This window comes from Typopeltis vanoorti, chromosome 13 (genome assembly GCF_054136105.1).
Source record: "Typopeltis vanoorti isolate ZY-2024b chromosome 13, IOZ_Tvanoo_1.0, whole genome shotgun sequence".
In the NCBI taxonomy this organism is placed as follows: Eukaryota; Metazoa; Arthropoda; class Arachnida; order Uropygi; family Thelyphonidae; genus Typopeltis; species Typopeltis vanoorti.
Genome location: NC_143561.1, coordinates 49,280,489 through 49,299,108, shown reverse-complemented (window position 1 = coordinate 49,299,108; position 18,620 = coordinate 49,280,489). Strand labels below are relative to the sequence as shown.

The 18,620-nt window shown below is 36.1% G+C and overlaps 1 protein-coding gene across 1 annotated transcript in view; it reads right to left on the bottom strand.

The window, feature by feature from the left end:
* Positions 1-18,620, bottom strand: part of LOC150100134 (uncharacterized) — a 147,118-nt gene that overhangs the window by 52,368 nt on the left and 76,130 nt on the right. The window contains exons 7-8 of the mRNA XM_090402601.1: positions 13,317-13,389; positions 5,410-5,522 (exon numbers count right to left, since the gene is read on the bottom strand). Coding sequence (XP_090258727.1) covers positions 5,410-5,522; positions 13,317-13,389 — 186 coding nt within the window. The remainder of the gene's footprint in view (positions 1-5,409; positions 5,523-13,316; positions 13,390-18,620) is intronic.

Below are 18,620 nucleotides of genomic sequence, written 5' to 3'. Positions count from 1 at the left end.
CCTGACACCCCTACTGCATATTTCCATGCAAGGGTGAAGGATGATAGCCTTGGGACTCCATCATTTAGATGGTTGATCCCACGCTTGCGGCTGTCAAGAATTGCGAAGTTAGAACTATCTTCTTCCCCTATCTGCAGAGAGGCTTTCTATAGTCCATTAATAGGCAGGCTAAAGACTGGTCCCATTATCAGAGTACCTTAATTGAGTCAGCACCTGCAGAACACAAGAGGTGGCATCTCTGTTGCACTGTTCTGTAGATGGTGCTCCTTTAAAAGAGTCATATCTGGTGCCTCCCCAGCATGATTGGCACCAGACTTCTCCCTGGGTTCGAGTATATTGACCTTATCAGGATGAGGATCAATGCCCTGCCTACTCGAGCCTGCACAGCTCGATGGGGTAGTGACGACTCAAACTGTAGGACTGGCTGCCACTACAGTGAGAAATTTTCTCATATAGCCATGTTGCTTCTGCACCCATGGGGTCAGCGTGCGGAGGCATGACACCATGGTCCCATTCTGAACAACTGCTTTAAGAAAAAAGGTTGGGTGACTGCGGTGGAACCACATTATAGGACCTCAGCAGGTTTGCGTAAGCCAGACTTGGTGATTAAAAGAGATGGTGACGTTTGGGTAGTTGATGCCCAGGTAGTGGGAACAGGGCACCCACTAGCCTATAGCCATAATAATAAAGTGAACTACTATAAAAATAACCAAGCATCTAGTTAGTAAGATACGGGAGGAGCATGGGGCAACTCCAAGGTTTACCAGCTCCACCATCTCTTTACATGGCATATGGAGTGCAGATAGTTATAAGGACTTAAAACAGCTTGGGCTTATACAGAAGGATATAAAAGTTCTTTCCTTGAGGGCCCTACAGGGCAGAGTGGTGGCATGGCATTGCCACCAGAGAACGAGTACAATGATAACTAGGACAGGCATATGGTAAAACACTTGTAAAGGCTTAGGCCTATATCAAGTCTGCACAAAATGTCTGGACTTGATGTAAGGGTAGTACTGCCCATAACCAGTACAAAGATTAAGAAAAAAAAAATAATAAATAACAAGTGGCCACAAGGATCAGTGCTTGGTTCACTATTATTCAAACTGTACATTAATGATATTGGGAAAGATTTGACAAGCGACATATTATTTGATGATGATGCAAAGATAGGTAGGGTAATCAGGAATGCTGGTAATATGCAGTGTTTGCAGAATGATTTGAATAGGCTGGAATTGTGGCCATGGGAAAATGGGCGTCAGTTCAATGTCAGTAAATGTAGTCATTCACTTCAGCATGATTAGATATCCAATGTAATATTATATTGGTGGGATTAGGCTAGAAGAAACTGACGAGGCTAGGGATCTTGGAGTGTTAATAGATAAGAAGTTGAAGTTTAGGGGATATGTGGCAAAGATTGCAAATACAACTCAAAAGATAATTGCAATGCTGAAACGACGTTCACATGTAAAGATAAGGATCTTATTTTGCCTCTTTACAAGGCCTTGATAAGACCTCACTTGGACTATTGTGTGCGGGTATGGTCTCCTTTGTGATTCTGATATATTGGAAAGAGTAAAAAGAAGAGTGTTAAAAATGATATCAGGATCGTGGAATACTGATTATGAAGACAGTTTGAGAATTTGTAGACTGCAGACAATAGCAAACAGGAGAAAGAGGGGCAATATGATTGAGACTTACAAACTTCTGAAAGGGTCATACAGGATTTCAATTGATGGACAGCGGGGAAAGGATGAGAGGGCATCCTTGGAAGCTGAGAATGAAGGCTGCCAAGAAGTGTGTGAGGGCTTGATTTTTCTCTCAGAGGGTGGTGCATGATTGGAATGGATTGCCATTGAATGTTGTTAGTGCAAGCAGTGTGAATCAATTCAAGAATGAGTATGATCGCTGGTGTGTGTGTGTGTGTGTGTGTGTGTGTGTGTGTGTGTGGCCTCCCTCAATGAGCCGCTGACTCCCTGGAGGTCTCTCTTAATAATAATAATATTGCTGGGATTATGCTAGAAGAAACTGATCAGGATAGGGATCTTGGAGTGTTAGAAGATAGCAAGTTGAAGTTCAAGGGCCATGTAGCAGGGATTGCAAATAGAACTCAAAAGATAATTGCAATGCTGAAACAAACTTTCACATGTAAAGATAAGGAAGTCATTTTGCCTCTTTACAAGGCCTTGATAAGACCTAATTTGGACTACTGTGCGCAGGTCTAGTCTCCTGGTTTCCATTGCGATTTTGATACAGTTGAGAGAGTACAAAGGAGAGTGTTAAAAATGATATCGGGATTGTGGAATACAGATTATGAAGACAGATTGAGAATTTGTAGACTGCAGACATTACCAAATAGGAGAAAGAGAGATGATATGATTGAGACTCACAAGCTTCTGAAAGGATCATGCACAATTTCAGCTGATGGAATTTTTCATTTTATGGAGAGTGGGGAAAGGACAAGAGGGCATCCTTGGAAGCTGAGAATAAAAGCTGCTAAAAAGCTGCTAGGCAGTGAGGGCTAGATTTTTCTCTCTTAGGGTGGCATGTGATTGGAATGGATTGCCATTGGAAGTTTGTGTGTGTGCACGCAAGCAGTGTGAATGAATTCAATAACAAGCTGGTGTGTGCAGTATGTACCTTCCTTCAACAAGTCCCTGACTCCCTGGAGGTCTCTCCTAATAATACCTTTCCCTTAGTAAACCCATGCTATTCATTTCAAAGTAGCGATTTGTGTCAATCCATTTTTAAATGTGAGCCCTTACCAACTTTTCCTAAATCTTCAACCACTACTACTACCAGAGATACTGATAGGTCAACAGTTAGACACATCAGTCTTTGCATCACACTTGTGCGATGAGAATACCATACATTCCTTCCATCACTGCAGAATCTTTCCTGTTGAGCTGAACATGCTTTTAATATCCGTGCTGACATCCCATCAGTCCCTACTGCTGAATTCTTATTCAATTTGTGCAACAGCTCTAATACTTCCTCTTTATACACCTGTGTTTCTTCATCCAGTGAAGAGGTAGCTTTGAGCTCAATGTATACAACATTGAGCTCAATGTTGCATACACTAGCTTTTAGCTAAATGGACACTCATTAGTTAAAGAACATTTTCTGAATCTGTCACCCTCAACATCATCTGCATTCAGTAGGTTATTTTTTCATATTCATTCTTTCTTTCATTCTTGTACTTGCAGCATAATTATAGAATTCTTTGGGGTTGTCTATAAACTTGCAAAACCAGTTTCTTTTCATATTCAGACAGCTTTCCACATAACAGTTGTGACTATTCTGGCCTGCTCTTATACTTTTCATAACTGACATCATCCTTAAGCACAGTGTATTCCTTCCACATCATCCTTCTCTTACGAATATTTTACTTAATAAGATTGCATATCCATTTCACTCTTACCTTATTTATTCTTCAAACTGTAAGGGCACACTCCAATATTGCAACATTTAGGTATTTTTTAAATGCTTTCCACACACACACACACACACACACACACTGTGGATATTCCTCCTATCCAACAACCAATACCATGGCACAGAATCCAGTATACACCACAGTTCGTCATAATATCCTACTTTATAGTTCAGCATGTTACATTTTATGAATGGAACATTCATAAACCTAGTCAGTTTCCATTTCTATCACTGTCACCAACTAGAGGCAGAATGGTCAAGTCTTTAATTGAAACCTCCTCTGACACTATAATCAAATCTAACAATTCTTTTACCTCTATGCTACTTAGAAAAGTTGTCTTGCAACTTCTCAATAAATTCAATTTCATTCTTCTCACAAGATTTTACTGCTATCCAATGAATGTTTGGATAATTAAAGTCCCCATTATGATTACTCTTTTTGAAGTGTAGACTGTCCTCCTCATACTTTGTATAAGAAGGGCAGTCTACACTTCACACATCCAAAAATTCACATCCATTCCTTCTACACAGCCTACAAATCGAATAGTTTGCCATCATAGCCCTTCTTAATTTATTTCTATCACATAAAGGTAATATACTTATGATTTTCACTTTCTCACTCTTTACTCTCACTTCTTCCAACAATCCTTTCATATACTCTCTCTCTCTCTCTCTCATACTGAACTATTGCTAGTTAAGTCATTTGTACCTACTAGAATTATGATCTCATTTGCTTTTCTGTTCTGTTTTTCAATTGCATGTGCTATATTTTTAAATTTTTGCTCCAGGAAAACTTGAAGTTATAACCTGCTCATTAACAGCAAGTTTTATGATAGGGGCACTATACTAAATAATATCCTTCTGTTTGCAATCAACGTTACTTACCTGATTTTCATTATGCATGTAACTTACCTGATTCTGTGCTTTGTCATTTCTTTTTGCTGCTTAATTGGCTTATCCTCCCTATGTTCTTTTAAATGTCACTCAACTTTCTGTAATTCCTGTGTTGCCTGTCTAATAATCTGCTTTAACTTTGTGATTTTGGAGTTAAGTCATTTTTAATTTCCTCCTCAATATTCTCCTTAGTGGAGCAAGCCTTCTTGTTCTTGACTTCACTGTTCTTGTTGGGTTCCACTTCTTGGGTGTCTTTGGTGATGCGTTAAACTGCATTTAATATTGCAACATCCTAATAAAAATATTATAAAAACACTAAATACTCTGCAGAGTATCAGTGTTTTACAGTAATATACTATAAAACAGATAAAAATCACTAATTTTCCAAGAGTGCTAAATATCATTCGGGTAAGTTTCCTGTGCACACAGACTGGAGAGAGCACCAATAAAGTTACTAAACAGAAAGAGAAGCTGTTGGAGGGAGAGAGATACTATAGAAGAAGAGTTCAAAAATTTCAGGACAATATGTGTGGAGTAAGGGAAGCAAGTAGATGAGCAAATTAGTTGTACAAACATGAGATTGTTAGAATCTTAGGCCAGAAGAAACTAAAAATAAAAGATTCCATGTTAACCAATCAACATGACATAAGCATAAACAGAGCCACAGATTCTTAAGGTAAAAGAGAGAGAGAAAGCACTATAGTGAGAATAGTTGGGTGAAGTGAGATAGCTATTCTTAAGGAAGTATTTGGGTTTTAGAAACGCTACATATGGTTTCATGGATTACACATAAAAGTATATCTCAGTGATAAAAAGTTGATATGCATTTCAAATATTCAAAATGCAAACTATAATTGCTTTCAACCTTCATAAAATTTATCTGTCACAATGTAACTTTCAACATTTCAACTTCCAAGTTTGCAATACACTTCATATTAACTTTGTCAAATATAGCTTGAAACAGTTTCTTTTTACTGAGAATTTACAGAAAAATAATCAAGGTTCAAAACAAAAGTAACATTCTTTATTGCAAAAATACTGCAAACTTGCTAAACTGTTTTAAAGTTAGGATTCCTAAATTACCTGCTGCATTTTTCGATGCCGTGGAAGTCCATGTGTGCGCTTGGGACGAACAGCAATCTTGTGACGAGCAGCATTATGGTTCAAAGGTACTGACTGAGTAACATCAGCTTCTTCTAAACAGCATATAAATTAAACTATGTTTAACTGAAAACTGAAATATATTTTTCAATCAAATTTTGTGCCAATAACTCAAAATTAGCACAGTAAAATTCTCGCTAAGGAATGTGTTACAAAAAAAATTTTTTTAATGATTTTTCAGAAGGTATTCTCTCAACGGATGTACTAGAAAATTGTATTATGATAGACCCCAATTAATATTTCATGACAAGTTTTATTAATAATATCAACAAATTTTACCAAACTATACTATAAATTAGAGATACCAAGAAATTATATATTATATACTTGGTTTAATCCTTTATCCAAGTGTAAGCAAACAAGTTTGCACCTGAACTATTTTCAGGACTGAGGCAACTTTTTATAAAGAAGCTAAGACTTCACATCACTTGCCTTAGTTCTATAATGCAAAGCACATCTCCTTGTGAACATGTATAATGCTATGCATTATGGGAAGGATCAGTACCCATAATTCGACATTTATTGAAGTCTCATCAGTGGGAGCCAGACCAGAGGTGATACTAAAGTTGAAGTGATGCAAAGTCATATTTTCATATACCAGTAGCCAAAAGGTGTGACACCTTTTGGCTACTGGTATATGAAGATGCTTCAGTCCTGAAGATACTTTCAGGTGCAAACTTTTGTTTGCTCACACTTGGATTAAACTAAGTTTATTATAGTCTAACCAAGTGAAAAATAAACTTTCAACATCTTTCTCTAAATCCAGAGTAATTTAATAAAAAAGGTAGCACACCGTTTGGCAACTCCTATAGGTGGAGATGACCTTGCTAATGCTTCTGCCTGGTATCTCCACTTGGGCCTGGCTCCCACTGAAGAGACCCCGATAAAGGTCGAAACTAGTCTGGGTAGTGGCCCTTCCCTTAATGCATAACATTATACATATCTGCAAGGAGATGTGTTTTGCATTATGGGAGATACTGAGATAGGAGTGATGTTAGCTTGCTCCACCTTTGCAACGAGTTACCTGGTGTTGTATTACCTTACCCCAGTCCTGAAGATACTGTCAGGCGCAAACTTTGTTTGCTCACACTTGGATAAAGGATTAAACTAAATTTATTATTAGAATCTTAAAAGTAAGAAATAAAATGGCCTCTGTTTCTTATGAACAGATGTTGAGAAGAAGGGCCATGATTACTAATGAGTCCATGAGAAGATTGTGCAGAAAGAATGGTGTGTGCAATTTATAGATGTATGGAGTGAATTTGATGGATGAAATGGCTTAAATATGCCTAACATACTACACTGAAATGATTTTGGAGTTAGATGTTTGGAGAAATATTGTTTAGTGACAGTTTGGAAGTGCAAAAGCAGGGAAATTTAGAGATATTGGGAGTGAGGAGAGTTTGCAAACACTATGATAAATAAGCATGTGTACAGAAATTATTATGCAATACTGGATGTTATTTCACAGGTTTCCAATTCAAATGGGTTAGTAATGACATTACACAAGGGTAGTTGTGAGTACAAGAGGATCTTGAAAAATGCATGTACACAAATGCAAGACGTATCAGGAATCAGGGAGAGGAGATTTTGGCATTGGTCAGCTCGACTTGGCCAAAACATTATAGGCATCACTGAGACTAGGTTGACAGAAAATGATATAGTTACAAGGACAGAATGTAAAAAGTATTGTATTTTCAGGGAAGATAGAGGGATTATGATAGAAGGTGGAGTATTGCTGATGATAGCTGAAGAATTACAACCAACAAAATTAGAGGTTAAAGAGTATTTTAGGTTAGGGGAAGATGGTTTATTTGAGGCTATCTGGTGCAAGATATAGGCCAAAATATGTTGTTCGGTGTTGCTACAGACCAGGAGTTCCACAAGAAAATGTAGATACTATGTACTGGCAGGTTAGCATAATGAGTTCAAGAAGCCGAACAATTATGGGAGACTAACTATGGGGACAGATTGGAGGGAGGAAAGGAGACGTGGCAAGATAAAAGTGGAATTTATACAGTTGATAAGGGAACAATATGTTATAGAAGGGACAAGGTGTTTGAGAGCACTGGATCCGATACAGCATCACAAGATATATCTATAACCAAAGTAGACATGTTCTGCCTCCGACTGGGGAGTGACCATGCAATCTTATTCTGGGAAATTGCCAAATGTTTGGAATATTTTCAAGAAAATTTATGTTGACCTATAAAGCTGATAATTATGAAAGACTTAGGAGTCATCTAGCAGTACCATGGTTTGAGAAGCCATGGGAAGTGGTCAGAGATGTTTGAGAGAAGCAATATCAGATGGCATACCCAAGGTCAGGGGATAAACCAAGCGGGAATTATTAAGTGGATGAGTAGAAATATAAAGCAAGAGCTGGAAAAGGAAAAAAAAAGGAATATAAAGGCAAAGGTGATCAGCATACTCTTCAGAAGTATGAAGTGCAAGATGGGTGACTAGTTTGGTAAGAAAGTCCAAATCAGATTATGAGAGAAAATTGGCTAAAAATGTTAAAGGAAACCAAAAAGTATTTTTGTTATATAGAAAAAGAGAGGAAAAATGACTATGGTGAGATGACTTGAAACAATGCTCATGGTACAAAAGTAACACAGAGGCAAAATAAATAGTTGATTTGCTGAGTGATCAATTTGCAAAGGTGTATCATCCAGGTGGAGATTTTGCAGTTGCTGATGAGATAGGGACACATCAAAATTGACCTGAATGAAGAGATGGTGTTCAGCATATTGAAAAATATGAATGTGATTATAGAAGTGGGACTGGATGGCATGTCAACCCATGTACTGTGTGAATGTGCAAGAGAACTGGCATTGCCTATGATGAAGTTGTTCAATTTAAGTCTTAGCTCTGGCAGGGTTCCAGAGGAGTGAAAAGAGGATAAGATAGTTCCATTGCATAAAGGCAGCACCAAGACAGGGGTAGCAAACTACAAACCAATTAATATCTCAGGAGTGGTTGTTAAAGTATTGGAAAAGTTGGTTAAAGATAAAATCCAACACTCTGTGGATAGGAATGTGATACTCTACAGTAGTGGGCAACATTGCTTGGTAAAAGATAGGTCCTATCTTAGTAATTTATTCACATTTCATAATAAATGTGACAGTAGAACTGGATAAAGGAAATGACTACACCATCAAAGTGCTAGACTTTGTGAAGGCATTTGACAGAATACCACATGGAAACTATTACAAAAGTCTGAGCAATGGGAACGGATATGATGCTAGTAGCATGAATGGGAGGGGAGCTGACAGACAGACACCAGTGAGCAGTATATGGTGGAGTGGAATCTAGGAGAATGAGGACAACTAGTGGAGTACATCAGGGTTCTGTACTAAGATTACTACTCTTTAATTTATTTGTATATCAATGATATACAGAAAAATTTAAGAGGTTTATTCAGTCGTTTGCTGATGATGCAAAACTAAGGAGAGCAATAGTAGATAAAGGTGATGTAGATATACTGCAGGATGATTTAAATAAATTAACATTGTTGGCAAATGCTAATGATTGTCAATTTAATGTTACAAAATGTAAGAATATGCACTTCAGGTTGTTGCATATGGTTTATGATATTGATGGTACAGGATATTGATGAGGCAGGGACTTGGAGATAACATTGGACAGAGAATTGAAATTCAGAGGACATATTGCAAAAGTTGGTAAAATGGATCAAAAGATTACTTGGACGTTGAAAAATACGCTAACAAGAAAAGATAGGGAAGTTATCCTTCTTTATAAGGCTATGATTCGATTATATCTTGACTACTGTGCACAGATTTAGTCACCTCGGTTTCTTGAAGACCAACAGATGGTAGAGAAGATTCAGAGACTATGAATAAGCTGTGATAGATCTGTGGAATGCTTTTTATGAGGATAGGTTGAAGGTTTGTGGGTTACAAAATTTAGATGGTAGATGGAAAAGCAGAGACATTATAGAAATGTTTAATATATTAAAGGAGATTTGTAAAATTGATGCAAAGGAAATTTTTCAATATATGACAAGTAGAGAACTAGGGGCCATCTGTGGAAGTTGTGTGAGTGTGGTTAGTAAGGGGGGAGGATGACAGATTTTTTGAATGAAGAATGGTGAACAAGTAAAATGCATTGCCAGAATGAGTGGCAGTGAATGAGTTTAAGGAGAGGCATGAGAGGTTTCTTGTGTGTAATAGTTTGGGTCTCCCACAATGAGTCCAGACACCATATAATAATAATATTTCACTTTTATTATTGATCTGAGTTATTGTCTACACAGAGTGCAATGTAGTTTGAAACAGAAGTCATTAAGTCAGCAAGAGCTAAGATGGGTAAGGTGGACAAAAATACAAATTCTTTTTTTCCCTTTAATTTTATATAAAAGCAAAAAATAAAAATTACATTTTAAAAAAATAATAAATATGTGACCCGTAAAGTAGTACAAGTCGAGGCAACTCCTGGTAAAGTCGGAATAAGCTCTGATCACTATTCTTAATATTTATCCTTAATGCAAATCCCATCTCCTTGAGGAGATGTAGCCTCGACTTGTACTACTTTACAGGTCACTTAGACTTGCATTACGTGCAGGTGCAAACTTGACTAATTTGTCTGTTTGCTTACTTGGGAAATGGAGTAAAAAACCAGGTTTAAAATAGCTTGGTATTTTTAACACACACACACACACACACACACACACACACACACACACACACACAATAAATTATGTTAGAAAGCAAAGAGATGCAACTAAACTACTAGCGAACAGCTAATTCCAGAACTATGTCTTGATCAGATGGACTGGTTATTTTATGACTGGACAATTATGATTTTCTTTTCAGCCATTTTCTGTCCACTGCTGGATGAAGGCCTCCTCCAGTTCTTTCCACCTTTCTCTGTTCTTGGCAATAGTTGACCAATTTTTTCCAACAAATTTTGACAGTTCATCACTCCACCTTCTTTTAGAAGGTCCTCGGCCTCATTTTCCTTCTTTTGAAATCCAGTTTGTTACTATAGTGGTCCATCGCGCATCTTATCTACTGGATAGATGTCCGGCCCATTTCCATTTTAGTTGCTTATGGTGAAGAATGTTGTCAGTGATGTGAGTCTAGCTTCTTATCCAGGTGTTTCGCTTCTTATCTTTTAATGCGATGCCTAGCATCAACCTCTCCATTTTCCTTTGAGTTGTTGTTAGTTTATTTGCCAGTGCTTTTGTTAGCGACCAAGTTTCACAACCACATGTCATGACTGGAAGTATACACTGGTTAAATGTCTTCCTTTTTAAACAGAGTGGGACATCATTGTTTTGAAAAATGCTCTTCAATTTTCTGAATGCACCCCAGGCAAGTTGAACTCTCCTAATTATTTCCTTTTGGAGTCCCCAGTTTAGATCAATGAGATGACCTAAGTATGTATATGAAGAGACTCTTTCCAAAAAATTGTTTTATATTATTATGTTTTTTGGTTACAAAATGATTAAACATGATTTTAGTTTTTTCTTTGTTTATTTTTAGACAGACTTTTCTGCTTTCATGATATAGGTCTTCTATCATTATATTAAGGTCTTCTGGAGTGTTTGCAAAAATTATATCATCTGCATATCTTAGGTGTGTTAAGTTTCTGTTATTAATTTTTATACCAAGGTTTGTCCAGTTTATATTATTAAATATTTCTTGAAGGACTGCTGTAAAGATTTTGGGTGAGAGTCTCCTGTTAGATTCTGAATGGAGAGTTTACAAGTAAATTCTTTATTCAGGATTTAACATGATAAATACTACTAATTAAGGCGATATCTGCACATCAGCTAATAATTATGAAGTATTATTTTATGTTGTGTAATAATGTGTAGTCCATGTGTGCCATATAGTGAGAGTTACTCCTGCATAACTGAAATGAGAAACAGAGAATTTTGTGTCAAAATAGTAAGAATTGTATAAGGGAATTGTTAAGTTATTTGTAATTCCCATTAAGCTGTCTAGTACATTACGAAATTCTGAGAAAAATTATAAGTAGTAATCCGGAATAATCACGTATAATCTGTACGAGTCGAGTGTAGCGATGGAGGCCATACCTATGCAGAAAATGACGTCAGAACGGCTACCTGGAATAATGTAACCTAACAGATTAGGGAGAGTATAGGATAACCCAAGGGGCAGGAACGATGGGGTTCATGGGTGAAAACCACATCGAATAGAGGGTGCCCGAAAAGGGTGAATAAAAGACGAAGCGCGCCATTTTACAGGGCTTTTTTTCTTCTTCAGCTCCTGGATTCGAGTTTTAGGAATTTTGTCGGAGGGGGTCGTGAGAGAGCGGTGGATCGACTATGGTGATGACGGACGGCGGGTTCTTTTTCTTGAGAATGCTTGAAGATTTCCAAGCGGAGCTGATCGCGATATGGCGGCCTATGCGGAATCAAGCCTTAGCAGAATGTCTCATTGGAGAAAGTTTCCTGCAGAGCGATAGACAGCACACCACAGTCGGAAATGATTAAAAGAAAAGAGTAGTGCATCGCCAGGCGCAAAGACAGCCGATGAGTATAGAGTAAGGTAATCCAGATCTATGGCATGAAATCTGAAAGGATCCGGTAATGTAAAGATTTTCATTCTATGTTAAAAATCGCTTAGAAGAATAAGAAATTTGTGTATACTGTAAACTAAAGGACACTAGTAGAGAACTTTTAAGTGAGAAATTGACTGAATTAATTAAGATCCTGTGATAGGCAGTATTTTGATTGTGAATGGCTAGGCTTGCTTGATGAAATTTAGAATTAAGATAGATATTGGGAGAGTATTAGTGAAAGTGTTCAATGCGTGTTCTGTGAATGGCTTGTGAAAGGAATTATATCCTAGTAGTATTATGCTTACACTTAATCTTATCCTTTCGTAGGTGAAGAATTTAGCATACTCAGATTCATTGTGATTTAGTATGAACCTTAACTTAGAGTAAATTTTGATCCATTGAATAATTGAATTTTCTTAACTTAAATGTTTTATGTTTTTCCAATAAACATGTTTTGTACCTTATACCTGAGTTTATGCCTGATTACGAATTCAAACCACCACTTATGAAATAGAACCTTTTGGCGGGAAGGAATTTAGATATAATTGCTTAAGTGAGATTCGAGTCACGACTGCTAACTGAATCTGCATAGCACTAGCGTGAGATTAATTATTGTGTGTATCCCTTTTGAATTTAGAATTATTTCCCTGAACAAGAGTCTCCTCTGTTATAGGATGTTGGCTGGCGCAGCATAATATAAATTTTGTCAATATCCGAAGAGGAGATAAATCTGAATTAATATTTTAAGGGCACGACAGTAGATTAGAAGGAGGACTATTTAGAGGTAGAATTAGATATGATATAGGGTAAGCAGACGACATAACAATATTTAACACTCCCCTTGTCAGACACCTTTTTCAATTGATATTTTATTGCTACTTGTGTGAGGTTGGATTGTTGCTGTTGCAGTGTGGTGTATTTCCTGGAGGAGGTTCATATATTCTCCAGGAACTCCCTGATTATGGAGTTCCTGGAGAATATATGAACTGTTTTGATTATTGCATTAGTTTTGATGGAATCGAATGCTTTTTCATAATCAAACAATTATGATATTACACTTTAATGATATAATACCATAATTTTACCATATTACCACATTACATCTTGATGATGTAATACCATACAATAATTAATAATTGCCTATTAAGGTATGAAAATTTGCATCTGTAGCAAGAAATTTTAAATACCGAATATGTCTGTAGGTATTATTTGTTGCAGTGAAATGAAACTACCAAGTACAGGTTAATATTTCAATAAAATGCTGCCAGATATCTCACCAATATCTCCAAACCTGCGATCTTGCAGTGACATGCGAGAAGAATGACTGGAAGAGAGCTGAACTGCAGAATCCTGAAACAAATAAGTAAAAACAAATTTCTTACTCAGTAGGAAATTTTTTTTTAAAAACAGAAAGGAGTTTTTTTTTCAAGTTTCACATTCTCAAAATAGTATGCAAGCTAAGAAAAATTAAATATTCAAGATTACGACATGTTCTCTTAATGTACTATCTAAGAGATAACATACTGAGGACTAGTCAGAAAAAGCCAAATGGTAGCAAAGGCAACATGTTATAAATGATTAGACCTTATAATTTATAAATCCAAAACAGTAAGCCAACACTCAACTAATACAGTTGACTCACTTTATTTATTTTTTAAATATAGTGTACTGCACCTATGGGACTTAGTTGAGACTTTTAGTATGTTACAGTGGGTGAGTTTCTTATAGTGGCATTTGCTATAGTGAGAGTCGACTACATCACTAATTCATGAGAAGAATATCTAATGCTTGCTAATAAGCTTGAAATAAAAATGTCCCACTTTCCCCCAGCCAAAAAAACATAGCAAGACACAGTTAGATTTTATATTGTAGATAAGTAAATGCAGTTCTAAACTAACAGGTAGTATATTATTCATATCTGAAGATGAATTATTTATTAACTATAATCTAATAATTAATGTAGATTGAAAAACATTTCATGTTTTTCAAAAAGATACAATACTGCCAAGAAATTAGAAAAGAAATGCTATGCTTATTTGAATGAGATGCTGTTCTATACCCAACTAGGCTATATGGTAATAGCTTTTATTTTTTAAATTACAGCTAGTAACGTAAGTAATAACCAATTTTTTTTTTTAATTAAAAAGAGTGACAACTAAAACATACCTGAATTTTAGAGATAAAGATGATGCTAATATTTAGATAAATTTAACAATGGTGCAAAAACAGTATGAGGTTAGAAATAATGTGGAATATGCAGAACCAATAAATAAGATAAAATGGTGAGATTGGAGATTGAAACATAAATACATAAAAAAATAAAGACTGAAAGATAACAGATCAAAAATAATGTATTTCAGAAAGGAAGAAATTTTTCCACTTGGTTATACCATAAATTAAAGATGCCAAGAAATTATATTCTTGGTTTAATCCTTCATTCACGTGTAAGCAAACAAAGTTTGCACCTGCCTGAAGTATTTTCAGGACTGGGCAACTCGTATATAAAAGCTAATGACCACATCACTTACCTTAGTATCCCACAATGCAAAGCACATATCCTTACGTACATATATAATGCTATGCATTATGGGAAGGGTCAATACCCAGACAGGTTTCAACCTTTATTGAGGTGCATTAGTGGGAGCAAGACCCAACTAAGGCAAGTGATGTGAAGTCATTAGCTTCTATATACGAGTTGCCCAGTCCTGAAAATACTTCAGGTGCAAACTTTATTTGCATGCACTTGGATAAAAGATTAAACCAAGAATATAAGTTCTTGGCATCTTTAATTTATAAATGAAAATATTATACTTGATCCCTATGGGATTTCTATAGTGAGTCAACTGTATTACATGACAAGCCAGATATGACTGTATGCTAGCCTTTTCCAAGGAATCATCAAATAGTAGAAAGTGAAAACCTGTTGTGTGCTTGTTGCATGGTTATTGAAATAAACACATTAAGCAGAATTTGGTTGGACTGAGAATAACAGAAATATCTTTAGTTGTCATGAACGTGAGAAAGGTAGTCTTTGTGTTTATTGTGTATTGGTTGGCTCTTACTGCAGTACATTCAGAGCAAGGAATTTGCTTTCATTTTCTTGGAAATAATGAAGAACTTTTTGGTTTCAGGTGGAGTGATTCAAATGTACAGTATGGAGTGATTCAAATGTACAGTATGCAGTGATATTTCTGTTGTAGGATTCTGTTAGTTTTTGTTGTTTGTATTTTGTTTTGGCTGATAATGTTCAATTATGCATGATTTTAAAGAATGAATGGATTCACTGAAGAATGAATAGTGAGATTTGTATGCGACATTATACCATATGTTGAATGGTGTTGTAATATTTTTGTAGTTTATTACCAACAGTTGAGAGAGCTTTATACTTAGAATATCTGAAGATGTATTTGATGGCCTTTGTTGGGAATATATGGGAATATTAGGACTGTACGTGATTTTGATATTTATTTTTGGAGAAGAGGGGAAAACACAATTTTGGGCAGAATGAATATCATAGTCTATTAGTTATTATTATTTGTGACACCTCCAAGGAGTCCAAAGACTCATTGTGGGAGGACACCTACTATATAACACTCCGTCTCCACTACTGCACCGACCCTCTACTACTAATCACCTACATCAACGCCATCTACCGCCCACAACCGCTAGTATTTTTGTCTGTAAATTGCGTGTGTTCTAAAGGGTCAATTTGTCTGTATGCAGTATGAAAAACCCAAGTTTCCAGGAGAAAAAACCCCTGCTACCTCCATATGAGATCGGCTAACTCACCTTAAATTGAAAAGTCCATACAAAGATTCCTCCCGTCATGACGAGAATCGAACTTAGGCCTTTTCTAATTGAAGGGCGCAACATACCGTCGTTCTTCCAATTGCACTACGGAGGCACTTAGTTGTTGAGGATAGTGCCAGAAGATATCTTTGAGGCATGCAATTTCTTGGTTTAGGGCAGCAGCTGATGCATATTTGTAAGGATTAATAAAGTGTGTTAATACAATAGATTTTTTTTTATATAGCAAGAGTGATAAGAAAAAAAATGCAAGCACAGTAATTGCCAATGTTTGTAGGTTTGTGATATACATTACTGTTAATATGATGACTGAATCAAGAGTTCAACAGAACTCTAATCTTTGGCTAAAAAGTATGCAGAGAAAGCAATAATTTTTATATGGCATCTTCACTGCCAATAGATAGGACATTATCAACATATCAATTGTAGTAGGACAGAGATAGACATTTTAATTCCATGTGATTGAGAAAGTGTTCAGCAAGTTAACAGCTGATGGTAAGTACACAGGAGGTTTTCACTTTCTACTATCTGATGACTGCTCTGAAATAACCAGCGCACACCATCATGCCACTAGCTTATGTATTATTGCTTTCCATTCTTTCCTTTTTAAATCCATATTTTTATCTATTGTCTTTAAATCTTTTTATTATTTTCATGTATTTACATTTCAATCTTGCCATTTTATCTTATATATTAGTTCCATATCTTTACACATTATTTTTAACCTCATTATTTCAAGCACATTAAGTTCAGTACTAAATATTAGCATTGCCCTAACCTCCAAAATTCAGATATTCTACTTGTCACTTTCTGATATAAAAAATTCTAATTAATATTTATTTCATTAGCAGTGATTTAAATTAAAAATAAGCTATTAACAAAACTTTACTAATCCTCACAGACTGCTGATGGATATAGAAAGACAGCTCTGTCCCATTTAAATATCTATTCTTTTAGACAAAGGCTATTTCTTTGGACTACTTTATCTTTTTATTATGGCCAGGGCCCAATAAGATTGCCCACTCATTAATTTTTGCCAGCTGACTGATGAGTAGCTGCAGACTGGATAAAAACAGAACATTTCTTATAATTAATAAAAAAATAACTTTCTAAACCAAATATTTTTAACATTAAGAAAACAGATACAGCACCACTAATCTCTTCATGGAACTCTTCATTTTACTAGAACATTTAAAAAAAAAAAACACATTTTTGTATGCAAATATGGTTTTGCATGCTCATTAAGTTCAATTGATGAAAATACAAGTTTATTGGATCCTATATTTCAACTGTCACAGAGATCATCATCAGGGATACAATCTCGAAATTGTAGAAGCACACATTAAAACAAAAAAAAACTGTCAGATTTTTAGGGAAAGACAATGTATACTATAATATTAATTAAAAAACTTTAATACTTCCTATATTTCAGTAATGTTACATTACCATCTTCAGGGAACATAAAAATAATGACATGTGCACACAGACACTAACACTAAACAAATATAGCTGAAGACAACAACTGAAGTCGATCCTAGACACCTAAAAGAGTGTTCTTCAAACTTTTTACACCTGCGGACTGAGGAAAATAGGAAAAATATTTTGTGGACCGGCTGACGGCTAAGACAAAAACATAAACCAATGTAGATAGTATTTTATTTATTAAATCCAATGTTATGAAATTACAATTTTTAGCTAGCGCAACATCTGCTGCTGCTTAGAGGTTAGAAAATTTGATATAGTGGCTGGAACGTAGTTTCTGAGAGACGAAGAAATTTTTGGCAGACCGCCAGGAAATTTCCGCGGACCACAGGTTGAAGAACAAGGTCCTGAAAGGTGCCACCTAGTGGGCTAAATTGGGGGTAGTAGATTTGGCTGATGGGCTGATGCGCTAAAAATGCAAGCTTCCCATATTTATGGCAGTCTCATGCATCCAAATTTGTTGAGGTTTGGGGAGGTTTTTTTTTAAGAGCTGAGGCTGATTCCAGGAATAATCTCTTATATTTATACTTGCTGAGGTGTAGTAAAGTGGCTTTCGTCCAGCATATTTTGTGGTGGGTGTCCAAAGCATGGTCAGCAAGTTCTGAGTAGCTATATTGGTGGAAACAGATATAATCCTTATGTTCAGATATCCTGATATTAGCTGTCCTGCCTGTTTGGCCATAGTAAGACAGTTTGCAACTAAAAAGAACCAGCCACTTCCTTTAGACCTCCAGGTAGGTCTAAAGGAAGTGGCTGGTCCTTGGGGGAGCAGATAAGAGATGCCTATTTTTTTATATGGTTTATAACAAGTTGTCAAGTCATAGTTTTTTAGGATTTTTGTTAGCTTTTCAGAAGTACCCCGAACATAAAGAATGGCGATAGATTTCGAGTTATGGAGGTGGAGAAGTGGGGGAAAATGAGGTTAATTGGTTTTAATATTTTTTGGATTTTATGGAGGTTGTAGCCATTGGCTACAAAAGGTGTTAAGAATATGGATAAGTTCAGTAGTAAGGACATTGTTATCTGAACTGATTAAATCCTATATAACTTGATTATATAACCTATATAACTGATTAAACCCTATACAAACCCTGTTATATAGGGTTTTTATAATCTCATATTGTTGGGAAGGGAGGAGGGGGTGATTGCTGGTGAATGTATCTACCTGTATGTGTAGGTTTTTCTGTAAAAGAGAAAGCCAGGGATCCATCAGGCTGGCATGTAATCAGAGTGTCTAGGAAAGCGAGATTCTTATTGTTTTCTTTTTCCAAGGTAAACTGGATCATGGGTGT